Source organism: Peromyscus leucopus, chromosome 18 (genome assembly GCF_004664715.2).
Source record: "Peromyscus leucopus breed LL Stock chromosome 18, UCI_PerLeu_2.1, whole genome shotgun sequence".
Classification (NCBI taxonomy): Eukaryota; Metazoa; Chordata; class Mammalia; order Rodentia; family Cricetidae; genus Peromyscus; species Peromyscus leucopus.
Genome location: NC_051078.1, coordinates 14164611 through 14186631, shown reverse-complemented (window position 1 = coordinate 14186631; position 22021 = coordinate 14164611). Strand labels below are relative to the sequence as shown.

General features: G+C 42.7%; 1 protein-coding gene across 3 annotated transcripts in view; it reads left to right on the top strand.

Annotated features, from left to right (window-relative positions):
* Nucleotides 1-22021, top strand: part of Ptprr (protein tyrosine phosphatase receptor type R) — a 246902-nt gene that overhangs the window by 219105 nt on the left and 5776 nt on the right. For all 3 annotated transcript variants that reach the window (XM_028877961.2, XM_028877962.2, XM_037196754.1), the window contains 3 exons: nt 3052-3162; nt 4632-4789; nt 8244-8357. In XM_028877961.2, the coding sequence (XP_028733794.1) occupies nt 3052-3162; nt 4632-4789; nt 8244-8357 (383 nt within the window). The remainder of the gene's footprint in view (nt 1-3051; nt 3163-4631; nt 4790-8243; nt 8358-22021) is intronic.

Sequence of the window (22021 nt, the reverse complement as noted above, 5' to 3'; positions counted from 1 at the left end):
CTCAAAAGCATCCACACTCCTCTGATCTCTTTTTTTCTATTTGCCTCCAATGCAAGGGGGTGAGGGGTGGGGGTTCGGTGTGTGTGTAAAAATAAGCTATTGTGACTTAGAAAGGAGATGGGATGCTAATTAACGGTTGTTGGATGAGCGAGTCAGACTGTATCGTCTGCTGGGAGCTGCCTTGTTCTGGTAACGAATCCAGGGAAACACAAGAAGGCCAGGCAAGCTTAGGAGACCCGAGGGCTTCCATCTTTCAAGTGGACACCACTCAAACCAGGGTGCAGGCACCACACTCCTGCCTGGCCGATTTCCTCATTGGTTTTGAAAGCCACCTTCCTTTAAAGAGAGCCCTGCTGCACAGGTCTGCTCTGGACAATGGGGCACATGTGTCAGACTGCTGAGCACAACGTAACCTCTTTCTTTGGTCCACTCTTACCAAGAGTCTATCAATCTTCCCCGGGCTCATCTGGGAGACGTGAGTACTAGGATGCGCAATAAGCTACATAACTGGGGCTCCACCGAAAGGAACTAGTCAAATGGGTTTAGTAGAAGTGGATGGGACCCAGGGCTGCACAAGAGATGTTGAAGGTCAAACATGAGGACTTGAGTTTTGCGTACCAAGTGAGCCCATAAAAAGCCTGGTACTCCTGTGCGCTCCTGTAACCCCGGGGCCGTAAACAGGAGGATTGGCGGGGCTCACTGGAGGCCAGCCTGCCTGCAGACTCAGTGACTCAAGAATATAAGGTAGAGAATAATAGTACAGGACACCTGATGTCCTTTTCTGGTCTCTGCATGTGGATGAATAGGCTTGTACAGGCAAACACACACACACACACACACACACACACACACACACACACACACACACAGAGAGAGAGAGAGAGAGAGAGAGAGAGAGAGAGTCTCAGATAAACACATAGATAAAGACAGATACAATTCACTCTCCCTTTAAAAAAAGAGGGGGTATTTTAATTTTTTTTTAAATTTTATTCATTATTTACCGAGATGGGGAGAACAGGGGTGGGGGCATGCCAAGGTCAGATGATAACTTTGTAGAATTGGGTTGCTGCTGCCACCTATGGGACCAAGGGACCAAACTCACTCACCAGTTAACCAAGCTGAGTCCTCTTGCCTGGCACCAGCTTTTAATATTGACGTGAAATCAGTCAGGCTGGGCGGCATATAAATAAAGCTGGAATAATTTCAACTTTATTGAAAAGGACAAATATGTGAAGACATTGGGGTTTCTTGCAATGGATGGAAGAAACTGCTCCTCCAGGTGGCATGATTTCTTTCCTGTCACTTGAATGTTGGAGTGATGGCATGATGAAGCTTTAGAGGTGTGTTTCTGACATAGAGTATGTCTTCCCTTAACTCTCTGACTCTATGGATGTTTTGCTGGTAATTTGAATTTATATGTATTTAATTTTTTTCAAGTGTTCATATGACTTTACCATACATGCAAGGAATCAAGTATCCTGGGTATATAAGACCCTAATTGATGACAGTATGTGAAAAAAAAATCTGTATAAATGTGTATATGTTTTGGGAGCCTTAAAATATAGCAACAAGGTGGTGTTGGGGGGATGTGCTAGAGAGAGGGTTCAATGGTTAAACGTACTTACTGCTCTCCCAGAGGACCAGAGCTCAGTTCCCAGCACCCACATTAGATGGCACGCAACTGCCTATAACTCTAGCTCTAGAGAATCAGACACCTTCATCAGACATCTATAAGTACATGTATATGTGTACACACACACACTCAAACATGCACATACATGAAAAATCTGTTTTACAAAACTTGGCGACAAGAGCTGACAAGAAGATTGAGTTGATAAAGTCCTTGTACCTGATGGCCCAAGTTAAATCCCTGAGAAGCACACAGTGGCAGGAGAGAACGGATTCTCGCAAGTTGTCCTCTGACATCCATACATGACCCATGGCATGTGCATACCCACACGTATATACACGTATGCACACAGCATAAACAAGTAGAATGTAATAAGGAATCAAAACATAGTTAACAATGATATGTCTTAAATACTTACTGTATGCCTGGCTTTTTCCCAAGCACTTGGCATGTGAGATGTTATGAGGAAACTGAGTCCAGAGAAGTCAAGTGTGCTGCTCAGGAACTAAAATCTGAACCCAAGTCCTCTGAGTCCAAAGTCTTCATTTAACCATCATGTTATATCTCCTTGTGGCAATATTATTATCACCCCCATTGAGTCCTTCACAGAGGATCCATTATAAAAACATGGCAAACATAATTTTGTTCCACGTTTATATCAGTAGGTCTCATAAGGGGAAAAAAAACCATCATTGGACATGGGAAACATAATGCTTTATATATACCAATCACCACCACACCTGCTTTGTATGCTGGGGGATCTTTATTCTGTGAGCAGATAACACATTACAGCTATTCCTGTTAGGCACATTGGTTTGATGAAGCAGGGGATAGAGCCTGGGCTTGGTCACTGTAGGAGAGAGAACATTCCTTATACTCGTTGGTTATTAAGGAATTCTTAAATCCTTGTTAGAGTTTCGGGAAATTTTACCTTGTCATTATGATTGGTGTAGGGTTAAAAGTTAAGTGCAACAAGCACTTTTAAAACACAAACTTTATTGAGGTCTATTCTACACGTCATATACCTCATCTCTCTATACATCATACAGTTCATCTCTCTACATCATACAATTCATCTCTCTACATCATAAAATTCACCTCTTTATACATCATACAATTCATGTGTCTACACATCATACAATTCATCTCATCTTAGTATCTTTACAGAATCATAAAAACTGACTTTTGAAGTTTTTTATTCTTTTCTCATATATTACATCCTGACTGCAATTCCCCCTCCCTCTGCTATCCCAGCCTCTCCGCATTTCCCCAGATACACTCTACTCTGCCTCCCCTCAGAAAACAGCAGGTCTCCTAGGGACTTTTGAAGTTTAAATTAAAGGAGAAAAAAAAAAACGAGACTTTTGAAGGAAGAGTATTACACAACTTTGCCATGTTCTTTCTTCTCCCCCCCCCCCCAGAAATGTGTGCTCTACTGGCCAGAAAAGAGAGGGATTTATGGCAAGGTTGAGGTTCTGGTCATCAGTGTGAATGAATGTGATAACTACACCATTCGAAACCTCGTCTTAAAGGTAAGATGATGGAGCTGTTGCTGTCTTCAAAGTAGGTGAGAATAAGGGTACATTTCTGCTTTGAAATGACTTACCCTAAGTACTAACAGATTCAACTTACACAAGCTAGAAAATACTGAGACCACAAACAAGCCATCATGAATCCTTCTTGGTTGCCTGATGCTATTAAAATACGCAACAGTGAAATTAATGTCAGTAGATATAAGATAGTTCGTTTTGCAGGGTGTTGGCATCATCTAACTTTTATTTGCAGAACATCTCTGACTTAACCTTTGGAAAGCCCTTCACTAAGGCTTAGGCAGGTGACCTCGCCAGGACTTTGATGCTAATGTCATTGTGCTCGAAGCAGCTTTGAGTGGGGCCTGAGAACTGTGGAAGGGAAAATCCACACTGATGCCTGGCTGTGGGAGGCACGAAGAGCTTGGGGTGCTGATGAGAACTTCAAAAACTTGTAGTTAACAGTCATTCACAGGGGCATCCCTGGACCAGCTTCCATCACAGAAATGGGGTCTTATTCAACTCATGGGGCAGCAGGGGCTAACCAGGGTTGCCATGGTATTATTTTCACTTTGAAAGAATAATCAACCTAACGACCTCAGTCCTATCTAGCAACAGCCTGCTGCTGGGATAGAATCATCATTAAAAGGAAAGCAGTAAAGGCAGAGAGAGCTACAGGGATGTTTTGTATTCAAAAGTGTAGCAGAGGAAGGCTTTGCAGAAACCTGTTTATAAACACATGCCTGAACAGAAACAGGCCTCCCACCTGAGCTCTGGGTTTTGCGATGGTGTGTGAGCCTTTGCGAAAAGTGTTTCCCCTCCAGGGATCCCACACAGCTCCTTTACTGCCAAGGGTCCCCACTGTTGTTAAATGCCAACATTTGAGAGGAGTGTAGAGCGATCCTTATCGAATATCAAACAAATGTTCTTCTATTGGCTAAAATGTTTATATATGCTCTGTCAAGATTTAGAGAACAGGAAACACAGCATATCCCTTTCTCTCTGTTATATTTTCAGCTCTGAAGCAGGTGGCACAGGCTTTTAATCTTGCCACACAAAAGCAGGCGGACCTCTGCGAGTTTGAGGCCAACCTGGTCAACATAGCAAGTTCCAGGATAGCCAGGGCTCTGTAGTGAGACCCTGTCCCAAACAATAGCAACATTTTCAGCTACTAAATCATATCATAAATATATACGTAGTGTAGAGTAGATATGTGATCTATATGATGGGTCCAGACACAGGCCTCGATTCTTAGAGGGTGGGTACTCAACCTTCCCTGTCAAGCCAGGATATGCATAGTAAAACTTTTTCAAGATGAAAGGGTATTTTTGAAGAGATTCTAGATTTTTTTTTCCTTCCTAGAAGTTAACTGGCAGCCAGAAGGGAGATGGGAAGTCACTTGGCGGTTGTGGTGTGGGTGCCTTTCAGTTCCAGAAGTGAATAAGTAATTTGGTGGCCGTTGCTATTTTCAGCAAGGAAGTCACACCCAACATGTGAAGCATTACTGGTACACTTCATGGCCTGACCACAAGACTCCAGACAGTGCCCAGCCCCTTCTCCAGCTCATGCTGGATGTAGAAGAAGACAGACTTGCCTCTGAGGGCCGAGGGCCTGTGGTTGTCCACTGCAGGTAAGGCATGAACTGCTCCTCCAGGCAAACCAGCTGTCTGCTCCTTAATCCTCGGACAGGCAGAAATAGGGTTTAGCTTCCTGGATGTAACTTGGTAGGAAATGAAGTATTTATTAAAAGTGGATTAACATCTGAATAGTTGAGCCTTCATCAAAACGATGCTGCCAGAAATTAATTAGACCGTTTAGGGCATTCTTAGCATGCTGAAGGTTTGAGTGCTAAATAATTGGCTGTGGGGGCAAGAGGCCCTCCTCCATCATCAGACTCGAAACTCCTTTTGGTTCATTTTTGTCTCGTTAGTCACTTACACACTAAGAACTGCAGATGCCTTTCATTATTGATGGAACTTGGTTGTTTTCAGATACTGTATAGGTCATGTCTTGATAGTGCCTATTATTAATCTGCCTTAATAGTTAACTGTTTTCAGAATTATCTCATGAAAACCAGGTGGAAAGTAATTTATGAAGTTGGAAATGGGCCAGTGGTCATTTATTTTACGGGACACAAGTGCACACACAGGGCATGGAGGCCAGGTAGACAGCAGCAACAGTGTTTCAGGGGGTTCTTTTCCTCATGGCTAACTTAAAATTCACCTCCCTAAACTGACATCCCCCCCCCCCCGCCAACTTGTTTGACTTTTCAGGTGGCCAAAGCGAGTCATACATTCATTTCTATGACGGGCCATGTATTCCATATTATTTTTCAAAATAATTGTTGTTGATTTATTGAACCTGCTAAGGAGTCTAAGAAAACGTTTAATAAAATTTAACACGATTTTAGATTTATTTTACTCTCCTCCTGTTTTGAAACTCTGTGAATTTATTTGATTTATTGATTTATTGAACCTGCTAAGGAGCCTAAGAAAACGTTTAATAAAATCTAACACGATTTTAGATTTATTTTACTCTCCTCCTGTTTTGAAACTCTGTGAATTCATTAAAAGTTCGTATGCGTCTATTTCGCAAAGGTGGCATTACCCAGTTTCCAGCATTAGACTTTCTCCTAAACCCTTGGAGCCAAAGGCGGGGGTGGGGGGTGGGGGGGATGACACACTAGTTGGGTATAGTTTAAGACTGGAGACCCCACCCAAAAGCATCAAGAACTAAGGATATCTAAACTGAAAGAGGCACTTCCCCTATAAAATTAAGGTCCCTTCTGATTACTACTTCTAAGAATGAGTCCTCCTTTGTTCCCTTCACGCTGCATCCAATGTTGACAGTTATCTTTGGCCCTTCTTTTAATTCTCCTCTCGGTATCTAATCAGTTACCAGACTGGCTTTCCCTTCAAAGCTTCCCCCACAATCACACTTCCTGTCCATCCACCCTAATCTGGGCCCTTATGACCTCATCCATGTAGTTTAGAAGTAGTTGACTAATTGCACACACATACCCTTCTCCCTCGGGCCACTTTGGCCTAGCCCATGTGCTTCTCAGAGATGATGTTCCTGAAAATGTTTGCGTGACCTACAGTCCTTGTTCAAAACTGGTGGATGGCTTCACCACACCTCAAGCAAATGTGCTTAGCCTTGACTCTGCAGATAACACTACAGAGATAAGTGAATTACTTGATATTATTTGAACAAGTTTGAATGCATATGTGTGTTTCTTTCCAGAGAGTTCCCATCCAATTCTTTTAAATGTTCTTAAGTGTAGAAGATATAGCTCATTTCTCAGCCTCACATGGAGGATCATAGTTTCCAAGCCTGGTTTGTTTCCTGCTTTTGTACTCAAAGAACTTTCTTTTCCATTTCAGCTAACCTACTGCCTGTCCTAAGTCACATATTCTGTTTTGCATCAAATTCTTTCTTCATGTTATTGTTGCACCTGGGATATATGTTCTCATTCATGATAGACAAAGTACCTGCCATTCCTAGGATATGGTTAAATTCCTATTTCTTCAAAGAAACAAAGTCTTTATGGACATTTCAATTAAAGGGGACCCATTCCTTATAAATTTTTAGTTGCATTCAGCTAAAAAACATTAAATGTAAGAAATATGATTCATGAAAATACAGTAGCACATATAGTAAAAAAAAAAAAAAAAAAAAAAAAGACAACAAAAAATGCAAAGTGAAATGTTTGTTCCATTAAGATTTTTCTAGGTCATGAGTACCAGGATGAGTAGGTTAGATGTTGTGTTGTAACCAATAGGAGTCAGCAACAGTGTTTGAGTAAAGAATAATTATGTCCTTAGTTTGTAACAATGAACCTAGCAGCTATACCATGAACCAATCCAAGAAAAGACTTGAGAATTGGGAAGCATTATGACCCCCCCACACCCCCTGCTGATCATGAAATGAGTAGTACACACTGAGGATACGAATCCTCTACAGAAAGGAAAGCTCAGATTCCAAAGGCTCAGTTGAGCTACAAAATAGAAAAAAAAAAAAATGGTGACAGATGGGATGTGGGAGGTGAGAGAGGTACAGATGTGAAAGATCTCCATTTCCAAGATTCCTAGACTGGAAAGCTTTGTGCTGATGGGTAATACCATTGAGGGAGAGATAAATAGATGTACATATTGAAGTATATTGAACTTGTGAAAAGTAGTAACATCGAGAGTTCCACCTTGGAAGAGAAGTTTGGAGACTTGAGATACAGAGTTGAGAGAAATTTGCATAAGGGTGGTGATCAAAAATGGGGGGAGGGGCTAAAGTTGAATCTATAGACTTACTATGTAAGGCAGGTAAATAGATAAATTCTCTAAAACCCATGGTATTTCTATTAAGTGATCATCTCAGTGTAAGTGATTGGAAATATGTGCCTCCCGTCCCATCCTCTCTCCTAAATAGAAGTGAATCTTTGGTTTCCGCTGGACTCCAGCATCTAACCGCATCTCCCAGTCAGTCCTCATCCCAGAACCCTCCTGGCCCCTGTGGCAATACCAGCCTTCTTGTCCTCTAGGCCTAACTCTCTTTCTTTTCTTTTTAATTAATTTATTTTTACTTTATGTGCATTGGTGTTTTACCATGGGTGTTTGGTCCCCTGGAACTGGAATTACAGACAGCTGTGAGCTGCCATGTGGGCACTGGGAATTGAACCTGGGTCCTCTAGAAGAGCAGTCAGTGCTCTTAACCACTGAGCCATCTCTCCAGTCCCACCTAACTCTCTTTGACATTTTGTTTTTCCACTGTCCACATATAGACAGTGTGATGTGTCTAAATATTTCCTTTCTTATCGACTGCCTATTCTTTCTAGAACAATTACAATATCTGCTCATCATCCCCCCAACCCCTCACCCCTTCCCACCACACTCATTCTACTACTTGTAATTAAACGAAAGAATCTGTTCTAAGCACAGCGCAGGCTAGATGTGGGATGGTCAGCACATGGCAGTTTTATTATTGTTACTACTAGTCCTCATAGTTTCAGAGTTTAAAAGTATACTTTTTAAAGAATGCAGCTTAACTTGTTTTTCCTTGTCTTCTCCTCCTTCCTTTCCTTTCCCATTCAGTGCAGGGATTGGGAGGACGGGGTGTTTCATCGCTACATCCATTGGCTGTCAACAGTTGAAAGAAGAGGGAGTCGTGGACGCACTAAGTATTATCTGCCAGCTTCGTGTAGACAGGTACGTGGGCAGGGGTTGGCATCATAGAGACCTCAGTCCCGAGCAGCACTGTCCATCACAGGCTAATCTCATCAACCTCACTTCATGAACATGACAGCTCTAAGGTCCTAGATCTCCATACTAAAGAACATGCAGTGCAGGGAGACAAGATGACCCAGTGGGAAAAGCATTGTGCCTTCACAAACATAAAGAGCAGAGTTTGGATCCCCAGTAACCACAAAAAAGCCAGTGAGCATGACAACCTGTGCATCATCCCAGAGGGCAGGAAGTGGAGGCAGAAAATCCCTAGAACAATTTGGCCGGCTAGACTAGCCAGAAAGTGAGATCCAGGTTCGGTGAGAGAATCCCTCACTATGCAAGGGGAAGAGTGATTGAGGAAGACACTTAACATTAACCTTGTACTGCCATGTGCACAGATACACAGACACAGACACACAGACACACACACACACACACACACACACACACACACACACACACACACACACGTGCACCCAGTGTGCCCACATATACATGCACATAGACTACAGACACAGACACATACACATACACTAATATACACACTCACAAGCACACACAGGCAAAAAAAGAGAGAAATATGCATTACATTAAAAAGATATCTAAGCAAGGCAGTCTAGGCTATAGAGAGCCTACCAAGAGAGGAGTGAGGGGGAGATGGAAGGAGAGGTGGGGAGGGAGAAGGAGAGGAATGGGGGAAGGAAGAAAGAGGGAAGAAACTGAAGATCCAGGCACATGGGAACACAAGTTTGAGGCCTGTCTGGTCTACAGAAGAACTTAACCACAAAACAACAACAAAAAGACATTGAAGAAACTGATTTGTAGCACCAACCATCAGAAGCCCAAATACCGAAGCTCATGATTAATTCTTCCTCATCTTCAATATGTTTATAATGTCTTAAATCCAAACCCCTTCACATATAATCTGCCATTCCTTTTGATTTAATTGAACCACTTAGTTTAGTATTTTGAATCTTTAACAATGAACATATTTGGTATTAACAAGAGTGCTTTTTAAAATCTGCTTTCAAAATGTGGTGAAATACACATGGCATCTTAAGCATTTTTAAGTGGAGATTATGTAGTGAGTGCATTCATACTGTTATACAAACAACGATCAGAATTGCCTTCACTTTGCAAAACTCTGTGTCCATTAAAGAGTCCCTCTACCAACCAGCACTTGGAAATCATTCTGTCTTTATACATGACTATTCTTGGTCGTCCTCATCTTCTTCTCCCTCTTCCTTCTTCAGCACATCATCTTTATTCTTCTTTTCAGTTTTTTTGGTTTCATGTAGCACAGACTAGCCTCATTTTCTATGTACCATGTACTACCACACTTGAATCTAGGAAACATTCATTAGCAAAATCATGCTATAGTTACCCTTTCGTACCTGGCTTCATTTCATGTAGCATGGTATCTTCAAGGTTTATCCATGTTCTGACATGTGTCAGAATGCCCTGAATAATATTCCATTATATGTCTATAAGACACTATGTTTATCTACTCATCTGTTGATCAATGTGTGTATTGCTTCCATATTTTATCAATTATGAATAATGGTATTACAAACATGAGTATTTACATGTTTATTTGAGACTCTGTTTTCAATTCTTTGGGATATTACTAGATTAATTCCCAAGTAGTCCAAACAATTCTTGTTTTCTACAAGAATTCCTACAACTTTATTATCCTTTTTTTTTAAAATACAGTAGCCATCCAAATGTGTCTAAGTGGGAAGGTTACCCTTATGATGATCAATGCTAAGTTTGAAAAGAGAACAGAAAAGAAACTTCTTGCCCCACAGCTAAGCCTGAGTGGTGAATGGAGAGAGTTGGGTCAGTGATAGAGAACAAGAGTAGATACCCCTTAAAGAGTGTGGCTTGGAGGGAGGGTGAGCAGCAGGTCTCCAATGGACAGGGCAGCTCTACAGGGAGAAGGTGGAAATACAGGGCTGTCTCCTTTCATCCAAACAGCTAATACTTAGCAATCTGATACCCAGGGTTGTTCTAGATATTCAACATGCAAATACAGTCATACACCAATGAATGAAACTTCTTGTCCTTTGAACAAGACTATATGAGTCAGAAGAAAGTACTGTGAAATGATCCAACAAACAAGGCATGGGAGCTGAGTTCCTTGGACTTCAGCCCTGTTTCCTAGGGCTCCCTGAGAGTAACACTGTATAGTTATAGTTATTTAAGGTCTCTGCTCAATGGTCAGGCACTGGGATGCACACCTATAATCCCAGCACTTTGGAGGCTGAGGCAAGAAGATCACTGAGAATGTGCTAGCCTGGACTAAATTATTGAGTACAAGGGTGAACGAAACTGCATATCAAGACTCTATCTAAAATTTAAAACATACACACACACACACATACACACACACACACACACACACACACAGAGAGGGGGGGTCTAATAAATATTTTTGAGCACCTACTATGTGCTGTGTTCTGAGATTTCAGTAAAGGAAATAAAGGGATATTCTAGAAATGCAATAGAGAAGTGTGTGTGTGTGTGTGTGTGTGTGTGTGCGTGCATGCGTGTGTGTGTGTGTGTGTGTGTGTGTGCGCGCGCGCGCGCGCGTGCGCGCGCGCACGCACACACACACACACACACTAGTACACCATATATATGGCACTTGGAATAGTGTGTGGCACATAGAAGCCGCTGGGAAATGGCACTTGGTTATTAGTATCTGAATTACTCTACATATCTGTCCTTCCTTTTATGCCTTGGTTCAGTAGACTGTCCATCACTGCAGTGCAGACTCTGGGCTCTAACACTGCGTCTCTATCTCGTCTTTCACTGCTTCTAACGTGTGGTCTTAATGGGCTCCCTTGACTTCTCCATTTCTTAACTTTCTCATCTGGAAAACGGAATTAATAACCGTGTATACGCTCCGTTATGACAGCAAAGACTGTAAATGTGAAGTTCCCGCACATAATAAGTGTTCAATCAAATTTAACTACAGTGATTATCAGTATAGTCGGTAAATACGCTAAATATTCCCCTGCGAGTGACACAGCCATAGAGTCACCTCAAGGGCTTGTAGGCTGCATTTAAGTGGGATGGCGCCGATAATGTGGTTAAGCACTCAACCTACATTTCTTAACCTGACTTCATCCTCTCTATTTCCTGATTTGCATATTCCAAAATGCCACTGCCTTTAAAAGTATTTTCATTGTGTGCATACTGAAAATCAATCGCAATATTCCCACTCTTCAATTCTAATTGCCATCTTGGACTTGAAAGATCCTTTTGCCTGCACCTGGTACAATGCATAGTCTCAATGGGTGAAGGTGCTTGGGACCAAACTCAAGGACCTGAGTTCAATCCCCAGGACCTACATGATAGAATGAGAGAACTGACTCCTACAAGTTGTCCTCTGCTCTCTACACATGTGCCTTTGTGTGCCCTTCCCCAACAGATTACACATACACAAAACAAATACATGTAATTTGACACCAAAAATTTTTAAGAAGATCTGACTGGTTCTCCAGATTTGAAGACCTATTTTCACCTCTTGGGTCCTAACACAGAAGTTAAGGGGGAGGAGCCTGGTGAGCCAAGAACTCCTGCTATGTTGACTTTAATCTCTACTCTTGCATACATGTGTAAATAAGCCCCAGTATGGGACCCCAAGTCCCTGAGGCTCTCTGACGCATAGCTCCAAGTCAAATGCTGCTTTCCTGCTCCAGTGCCAGAATTCCATGAACACCAACCAAAAGTGCAGGGAGGGAGACTGACTCTGAGACAAGGGGGCACCCAGCAGCACCTGCCCTGATGCCATTTCAGACACTACACTGAGTAAGGCCCTCGGCCTGTGCGTGGCTGTGGCTCCCCTCACTGTTGATCTCACCCACCCACCCCCCATCTCCCACCTCCCCGACTCACTCTGTAGCCTGACCTCTGCCTTGGTCTCCACTTCCCTGTCCATCCCCCTGCCGACTCCACTGAATTGTTCTCTAGTTTAAAAGGAATCACAATACATCTTTTTTAATCCTATCAAAATGCTGCCTCTATCTCCTCTTTCCTTCCTACAGCAAGTGGCCAGAAATTTTGGCCTTGGCCTTCTATCAGCACCAAGGTCTTCCCACGGGGCTGGACGTTTTTATTCCTGATAGACTCTGTAAAACATAATCCGAATTCCCTGCTGATCTGAAGTTTGTCCTTGGATTTGAGTTGCTGCCAATACGTGTGTCAAGTATATTTAGCTGATTTCCTAAGACCCCTGCATGTAAGTTCACTCTTGGGGCTGCTCATTTGGAAACAGACACTGTCCCTAGCGTTTTCCTTGAGAAATTGTTTTCCCCTAGCCTGCCTCCTGTAACGTGTCCCTTCCTTTAGTTGCCCAGTCTCCTTGGAGTTATGAAAAGCATAACAGAAATCCTTCCTCCTCTTTTCGCCTCCTCATCCTTCTACTTCTTCCCCATCTTTCCCCCTTGCTCTAACGGTTCAGCGTTTTCCTGATAGAGCTTTCCTTTAAAATTCTACCCACTAGCTGACAGCTGTGAATGGCCATGCCTTTGCCTCTGAAAGGAAAGCCAAGCCAGGCCCTTTGGCACACACCCAACAGTTCAGAGGCTGAGGCAGGAGGATTTCGAGTTTGAGGCTAGCCTTGATGTTTCAGTGAGACCATGTCTCACAAAAGGGGAGGGGAGAAAGGGAAAGAAAAGGAAGGAAGGAAGGAAGGAAGGAAGGAAGGAAGGAAGGAAGGAAGGAAGGAAGGAAGGAAGGAAAAGAAGGAAGAAAGGGAAAGAGAGAGAAAGAGGGAGGGAGGGAGGAAGGAAGGAAAGGAGGGAGGGAGGGAGGGAGGAAGGAAGGAAGGAAGGAAGGAAGGAAGGAAGGAAGGAAGGAAGGAAGGAAGGAAGGAAGGAAGGAAGGAAAATATAGTCTTAAAACATCTAGATGTCACCCTATTCTTTTGCACAGTGTCTTTCTTTGGTGCCTCTTCAGCCTCTGCCCTTCCTTCATGATCTCTCTGGCCAACCCAGCCTTCTGCTCGGGACCCCTCACATTCCAGAATGTATTATTCAACAGACATAAATGTATCTCCTTAGGAATTCTCTACCGTGGTCTACACAGCACATGCTTCATCTAACTCACAAAGTGAACTCGAAAGTGTGAGGCAGGGAGCAAATTCTTTAGGTTCTTCTTCTTTCTTTATGTTTTTTCAAAGATAAAGCAGTAACATTAGGCCATGGGGAGTGACCCCTGCCTGTAATCCCAGCACTAGGAAGGTAGAGTCTGGGAGATCTGGTGTTCAAAGTCACCCTAACCTAATCTGTGTACTGGGTTTGAGGACAAACTGAATCCCATAAGAAAGACGTTGTCTTAAAAACAAAACAAAACAAAACAACACCACCAAAAAAGAAAAACAAACAAAATGAAACAAAAAGCCATTAAAATGCAAAATAAACAAAAGACAGCTAGTAAGTTGTTCAAAATCATGCGGAAGTGGCAAAATGGATTCGTTTGGAATCCAGGCCTAAGGATTTCTCACTCAAACGGCGTAAATAGCTAGATGGAAGCTGGCGTTATTTTGCAATGCTTGCTGTCAGACTGCTTGACCAAGTCACGCTGCTTGGATGGTGCATTGCTAATTAAAAGCACACCGTGGCAATAATGCACTGTGGGGTTTAAACCATTTTAGTGTGAATGACTGCTGCTTCATAAACACATGGGGTGCTCGGAGCTCAATCTGAGACGCACAGGAAAACTTCCTGATACCAGGATATCTCTCTATGGCAGATGTCTGAAAATCCTGTGTAGAGTGAATGTCTAAAATACTGTTTTTAGTCGGGCATGGAGGCACACACCTCCAAATCCCACCACTTGAGAGTGGTTAAGTTAAAGGTTTGAGCACTGGTCAGAAGCAAAAATCCTGATTGGAAAAAAAAAATGTATTACAATACATGCTTGTTGTTGTGAAACCAGACAAGAGAAGGACATTTATACTCAAATCGCAAATCTACACATCAGCAATAAACTCAAGTGGTCTCGTTTCAGACAGAGCATTTAGGCTGAGTGGATGTTTCCAGTTCAAAACAGTAACACAGCCTTCCAGTGGACTCCCCATTTTTCTGGCAAAGCACTATTATTACTGGCTTCCAGCAACTTCCACGAATAGATACCACAGTTCTCGTGGAAGATTCATAAGCTTGTGGTTCGACTTTTAATAATACTTTTGAGCATATTTGCAGCTAAAATAGGGTATTTTTTTCTAAGTAGTTCATATTCAGTGCAAGGCACCCACACATGTTTTCTTTAGAAGAGTATTAATGTATCATCCCCTCTTCCCCATAGTTTTTAATCAAAAGACAAGGTGCTGTGACAACTGGGACTGTGTGGTAGGAGAGTATGCAGGCAACCATGTACTATGTAAAATCGGGCATCTCTAGACCATAGGTCAAGATGCTTGAAGCAAATCCTACCTCTGCCCCAGACTTTCAGTGACCGCTCGTCCACTCTAGACCTCTCTGCCTATTAGCATAAAGAAAGATGGAGCCCAACCCCTTCTGGTATGAAGACCCCATTGGGGGAGTATACAACTTCATAGGCCTCCAACCTTGCATTTTGAATCTCGTGTTTGTAAATTAGTTTTCATTCCATGATTCACAATAACACCTGCATGCATTTGAAAGTCAGTGACGCATGCACTATGTTTAGTTGGGGTCCTGATACAGTTGGGAAACTCATAGGAACCTCAAGTAGGATGCCTTTTCAACCCTGAGGTGCAGTGATTGGGGGATGATGATCCCTTGTGTTCTAGCATCCCTCTTAGGGGTTGCTTTATTGGGGTCTCTTATCCTTGGTTACACGAAGAACAATGGCATTGTAATAATAGCCACAACATGTGCCTGCTGCCTCCTAGGAAAAGGATGCTGTAAAAATATCTGGCCTCAGAAATAGTAACTACAGGATTCATTCTTAAAGGAGAATCCAAGATAAAAAGGATGCCACATTTCCCAGCTCAATTCACATATTAAGTGTGTGTGTGTGTGTGTGTGTGTGTGTGTGTGTGTGTGTGTGTGTGTGTGTGTGTTTGGGACTGAACGTAGAGTCTCATAAATTATATCCCATCTCTCTTTTTGCTTTTTGTTTTGAAGCGAAGCCTTACTAAGTTCCCCAGAATGGCTTTGAACTCACTCTGTGACTAAGACAGGTCCAGCTTGAGATCCTTCTGCATCAGCCGCTCAAGCAGCGGGCAATATAGGCTTATATTAACATTAACTTAACTAATGCTTGATTTCCTTTTAACACCCTAAACTAAATTTCTAATTTTACTCAAATTTTTAAATGGTCAGATTTGAGATGTTTGTTTGTTTGTTTGTTTGTTTGTTTAGCAAAGGCTGTTGTTTTCTGGAGTGGGAGACTTCAATAGGTTAAGCACAGAGTTATAAGTTCATGGACTAACATTTTCCCAATCATCCTGAACTTCTTGATATATAAACCAGGGGAAAATGCCTACTTCTGATTATTTTGGGTTAGATTGTTACAAACGCCAGTTAAGTACGCCTGATAAGTACAGGGAACTTTGTGTTGGCTTGTATGGAAAGAAATGTTTGAGTCAGTCACCTTTTCCTGTTGAGATGGTTACTAGACATGCATAAACTGGCAACTTAAAAATAAAATTAGAGGAAAGAGAGGACCCATAACATTAGTATCAAAAAGAACACAGTGCAATCATTTTGTAGTGCTTACAAAGCCCTTTTACACTTTTCTGAATCTTCTAACCTCAAATACCGCTAATTGAGAATTCAGTTGCTATGGAGCTTTATCAGCCAATCGCCTTTCGCCATGTAACTCACTCTCCAACAGACTCACAACAGTGCCCAAGCTGTGCCACGGGAGAGTGACGTAAGGTCATTTATGCACTGAATATAATATATGCACTTGTCTCTTTAAAAAAAAAAATAAAGATGGAGGCCGGGAAGATGGCCCCATGGGTAAAGTGTTTGCCAGAGAAGTGGGACCTGAGTTTGAACCCCCAAAACACACTAAAGTTACAGCAGAAGACAGCTGTAATCTAAGTTGTCCAACAGTGAGATGGAGGGTGAGGATGGGAGAATTCGAAGAAGCCAGTGGGCCAGACGGACTTGCATAGACAAAGGCAAATGATAAAGATGTCCTGATTTCAGTGAAATGGAAAGGCAAGAACCAAAACACATATGCATTCACCCATCATACACAGACACAGACACACACACACATACACACACACACACACACACACACACACACACACACACACACACACACTCAATGATAATCCTAACTAATAATAATGATCACCAGGTGGTGGTGGCGCATGCCTGTAATCCCAGCTCTCGGGAGGCAGAGGCAAGCTGATCTCTGTGAGCTCAGGACCATCCTGGTCTACAAAGTGAGTTTCAGGACAGTCATGGTGGATACACAGAGAGAAACCCTGTCTTGAGAACAAACCAAAAAAAAAATCATATATGTATATAGATATAATAAAGTATTTATTTATTTATTTAAAATAATAATAATAATGATCTATAGTAATAAAATGGCCCAAGAACACTGAGAACCTGCCTCATAGACATTACAAGAGAATGACTGAAAAGGAGCCTGTGAGTGTCCAGACATCTAGCAGGGAGGAAAGGAATATGTGCTATTGCAGATTGATTGCAGACATTTTCCCCCACTATATTTCCCCCAACTCCCCCGGACCGCCAAATACCAGCAGAATGTGAAAACAGAATTTAGAAAGTGAAACTTATATTGGAATCTCTGGATTGAAAGCTTTCATCACCTTCTTTGACGCCCTTCACAGAACAGGAAGCAGTCTGTCTAATCCTGGGGTTTGTTTTGAGAGTTAGTGAAGTCTGTAACTGTCTCAGAGTGCCCTTACCTTGGGGGCCTTCAAAGTAGAATGACATCCAGTGGCTTCACCTGTACCTTCCCAGACTGGATAGAAAGCACTTCCGGTGTGCGTCACATCATTGTTGAAATGTTTTCATTACTCACTTCAGTTTGGTAGATTGCTTTTTTTTTTTCTTAACATACCCATCTGAGAGAAGGAATATACATGCCATCAATATCCTATTTTAATGTATGTCCTCAAATATTCTTTGTCTCCAAATATAGCTAAAATAATTTCAAATCTGGTTTCTACTCCTTATTGTAATCTTATCAAGCACAGCCTGACATTTACTACATTTCTGTATTCCACACTAACCACAACACTACATCCAGTGTGTTATAAAGGCCCCATTGGAAGATCAGGAATTCTGAATTTTGCCTTACTTAGTCTCAGAGCATCTAGAGATGAAGTCCAAGAAATTGGTGTGTGTTTTCCTGACATTCTGGTTTGGGGGATCCTAATAAGAGGCCCTCTTTGTAAAACAGGTTTCACAATGGAACCTTGCAAGGATTGCCAGGACAACATTTATCTTCATTCTAGCTAGGACTTAACTGAATGTTAGCCTACTTATTCAGTGTGTTGGGGAAAGGTGGATAATTTTCAGGGAAAAATTTATCTTGAAAACAATGCTAAAGCTAGTTCTGGGGATGTAGCTTAACTAATAGAGAGCTTGCCTAGCATGACCAAAGCCCTGAGTTCAATCCCCAGCACTACATAAACCAGGAATGGTAGTATATGCTTAGAATCCCAGAACGAGGGGGTAGAGTCAGGCAGATCAGAATTTCAGGGTCTTTCTCAGCTACATAGAGAGTTCAAATCCAACCTGGTGTGTGTGTGTGTGTGTGTGTGTGTGTGTGTGTGTGTACAAATATTAGAGCTATAATCAAATCATCACTTGATCTGCACAACTTTTATACCCAATAAATATTCTATTTCAGAGAAAGTGTCAATGTTCAAAACATTTGGTGGGAGGGGGATTGGGCTCAGTTGGTAAGGCATCTTTTGTTTTGTTTTGATTTGATTTGATTGTTGTTTTATAAACATGAGGACCTGAGTTCAATCCTCAGAACCTATGTTTAGAAAATGCTGCATGTGGTAGTGTGAGTTTGTAATCCCAGGACTGGAGAGTCAGAGGCATGCAGATTTCTGAGGCTCACTGGCCAGGAGGCCTAGCCTACTTTGAAAGTACAGGCCAATGAGAGGACCTGTTTTTTAAAATAAAAAAGTGGCTAGGGTCTGAAGAATGACATCTGAAGTTATTCTCTGTCTTCCATATGTATACATGCATGTGCACACACATATGCACACACATGCACACACATATGCACACACATGCACACCCCACAAAATATCTGTTCAGACATCAGTCATGGTTATGTTTTAGTTCTCCCTTGCTGTCTGTTGTCTTTGTTTTGCTTTGCTTTCGAGACAGGGTCTCTATTATGTAGCTCTGTCTTTCCTGGAACTGGAAACCCGAACTCACAGAGATCCACCTGCCTCTGCCTCCCGAGTGCCAAGATTAAAGGCCGGAGCCACCACACCTGGCTTTGTTTTGTGTTCTTTAAATAGGGTCTCATGTGGCTTAGTCCCAATCCTCCTGCCTCCACCTCGAACATACTGAGATCACAGACCTACACCACCACACCCAACTGAATTCTCCTTTCTTGATAGGACATCTGCTAAAGATCTGGGGAAACTTTGGTGGAGGGGTTGGCACACTGCACAGCTGGGCCCTGGACTGGGACAGCCGACTCAGCCTCCCTTGACTCATGCCAAAACCATCAGACCTTTACCCACGAGGCACATTAACGTCTACACCTTTTGTTCTAAATTTACTGTACCAAACTTTACCAAAAGAATTCCAGATTTGAAAAGAATAAAAAGCAAAGGCTCGAGAGTTCCATTGTTAGCCCAGAAGTGAGTCACCACTGCAGAATTCCTTCAGTCTACTGATTAGACCGGATACTGGCTGGGTGGTACGGCAGGAAAGGCCATAGCTGTGTGTGTGTGTGTGTGTGTGTGTGTGTGTGTGTGTGTGTGTGTGTGTGTGAACAGTCACAAAAGGTCACAATTTTAACATGTTAAAAGCCAAAGCTCTCTCCTGGGCATCTGGGAGGCTCTGAGAGTTTTTGTCTTGTTTTGTTTGTTTTTTTTTCCAAAATACCAGCTCACTTGCAAAGCATGGGCAGGGGAGTCCTACGTTTTTCCCTCTTCTGGCTTCAGTCGACCCCCAGCTGACACAGTTGCGTGCTTCCCTGCTCGGGAAGGAGCTGACACTGATCTCCGGGCTTGGCGGAGCTAATGAGATGAGATATCTGCCATGTCTAGAAAGGGTAGCATATCTGAATGCTTTCTGGTCTGGTTAACTGTCTTCCTAGTCTATGGCCACAAGGAAAGCAGAGCCCACGGCACCTTTACAACAAAGGGAGCTACTTTGTTTCCGGAGCATAGGGGATGTCATACACAGGATAAACTAATAATCTAAAATGCAATCCCAGGCTTTCCAAGAGAGCATCACCAGATCCTCAGCATGGCTTAGGAGTGAACCATGACTGTTCCAAGCAACTAGGTATAGTGATCAACCTAGGTATAGTGTCAACCGAACACTGATTCAAAGAACAAAGATGTGCAGCATCTATTTAGTACTTACACACCAGCAGCCACTGTGCTAAAGCATTTTTAAATTATCTTTTAAGCCCTACAGAACTTGCAGCCTTATTAGGTAACACATTCAATTACCAGGCCAGTGCTTTTCAAGCTCTTTTGTGGGTGTGAACAATGGAAAATTTCTTGCAGACAAAATCTTCCACATAGCACCAATGTGAAGAGCCACTAAAAGCGTGGCTACCCTAGGGACAGCTGGGACTGATGGGGACGCGATCAGCTCACCTCCTCCTTCTCCCCGACACCACCAAGAGCCAGGGACTCCTGGAGTTTCGGTGACTGTCCTGCAGCTCGACAGTCAAGCGAGCTGACATATTTAATGCTCATAAGGTGGCAACAGCTGTCCTTCATTATTTTATAAATGGGAAAAGCCAAAGTGTGGGGGAAGAGATAAGTGGCCTGTCTAAAAAAAAAAAAATTCAGAGCTCTCTGGAATGGTGATGTTCTCCTGTAATCTCAGCGCTTGGGAGGATGAAGCAGGAGGATTGCAGGAGTTTGAGCCAAGCCTGGGGCTACTTAGCAAGACCCTGTTTCAAAGTGGCAATTAAAATTAATTAATGAAATCACGAAACTAGTAGGTTTGACAGTAAGGACTTACACCCGAACCCTGCCAGGCTCCAAGCCCACACTCCCGTGGTACCCAGCTCCCTGTCCTATAACTGTCTCCTCCTATAGAAACATAGTTGGATCGTTTCCATCCAGATGTGCCCAACTTGGACCCATTTGTCCTTGGCCAGGCTTCTTCTTAGTCCTCCAAGGCTGACAGAGAATTCACCCAGAGCTTTCTGACTAGCCTTGTTTGACCAGAGGATGCGTGTATATATACAGTGTTTGTAGGAGCCTAGCTTTATCCTGAGCATCTGAAGTGGGTTGTCCCATTTGTGCCTCACAACGGTGCCCAGTAGGTACAATGACTGTGTTGCCTCCTCGTTGTTTTTTGTATATGAAGAGAGAAAAAAAAAAAAAAAGCTGAGCACTGCAAAGATGACGCAATAATCATTAAACTATCCGATTGGTAGTGGAGACAGAATCTATCCTGACAGCAGTATGTGCTGAGTTTGTGTTTGTTTTCTTCTGGCGTCTTTTTTTTTTTTTTTTTTTTTTTTTTTTTTTTTTTTGGTTTTTTTTCGAGACAGGGTTTCTCTGTGTAGCTTTGCGCCTTTCCTGGAACTCACTTGGTAGCCCAGGCTGGCCTCGAACTCACAGAGATCCGCCTGACTCTGCCTCCCGAGTGCTGGGATTAAAGGCGTGCGCCACCACCGCCCGGCTTCTTCTGGCCTCTTAACATACTTTGATCCCTGTTGGTAATGATTGTGACACCTTGGCATTCCAGACCATTTCAAACTCATAGCCACTGTCTTAGCTGAGGCTTTCTTGCCATATTCATTTTACTGGGTTTGGTGGTGGTGGTGGTGGTGGTGGTGGTGGTGGTGGTGGTGGTGTGTGTGTGTGTGTGTGTGTGTGTGTGTGTGTGTGTATGTGTTTCCACATTTTGCATTTTGAGATAGTCATGGGTGTCATGGCTGGTCTTAAACTCCTGATCCTCTCCCCTGTCCCTAACAGAGTGCTGAGGTCATAGGCCTGTGGGCCCAGATAATTTTATTCTTTTTTAGTTAATACTTACTGAACAGTAGACATAAATGAAAACTTAACTATGGTAGTTAGTGGAACCCAAATATGTACCGAAAGAGAATTCTTCAGTTCTATGATGGGGGAGAAACAATGCTAATTTCTAGTCTTCTGTCTCACTGGTGATGCTCTGACAGTTCTGGAGCCTGCGCAGCCTAGTCTCCTAAGACTCCGGACCACTGTGGAACTCTGCTAAAACCTTAACTTTGGTTGAGTTGAAACTTTGACCTCCCAGAGGTAACGGCTTTTGTTAGTGTCTGCTCTTTGAATTAGATTTCAACAAATCCACAGACCCCATCTGATTGAATCAAATGCCTAGGATCAATTATTGCTAAATTGGGGTGAGAGTGAATTACTATGAAACTCTTTTGAAGGCCCCGTAATCTATATAGCTGTATTCATTTTTTCTGCAAAAAATATTTTGTGTGTTGTCCTAGCTGCCTGGGTTTGTTTT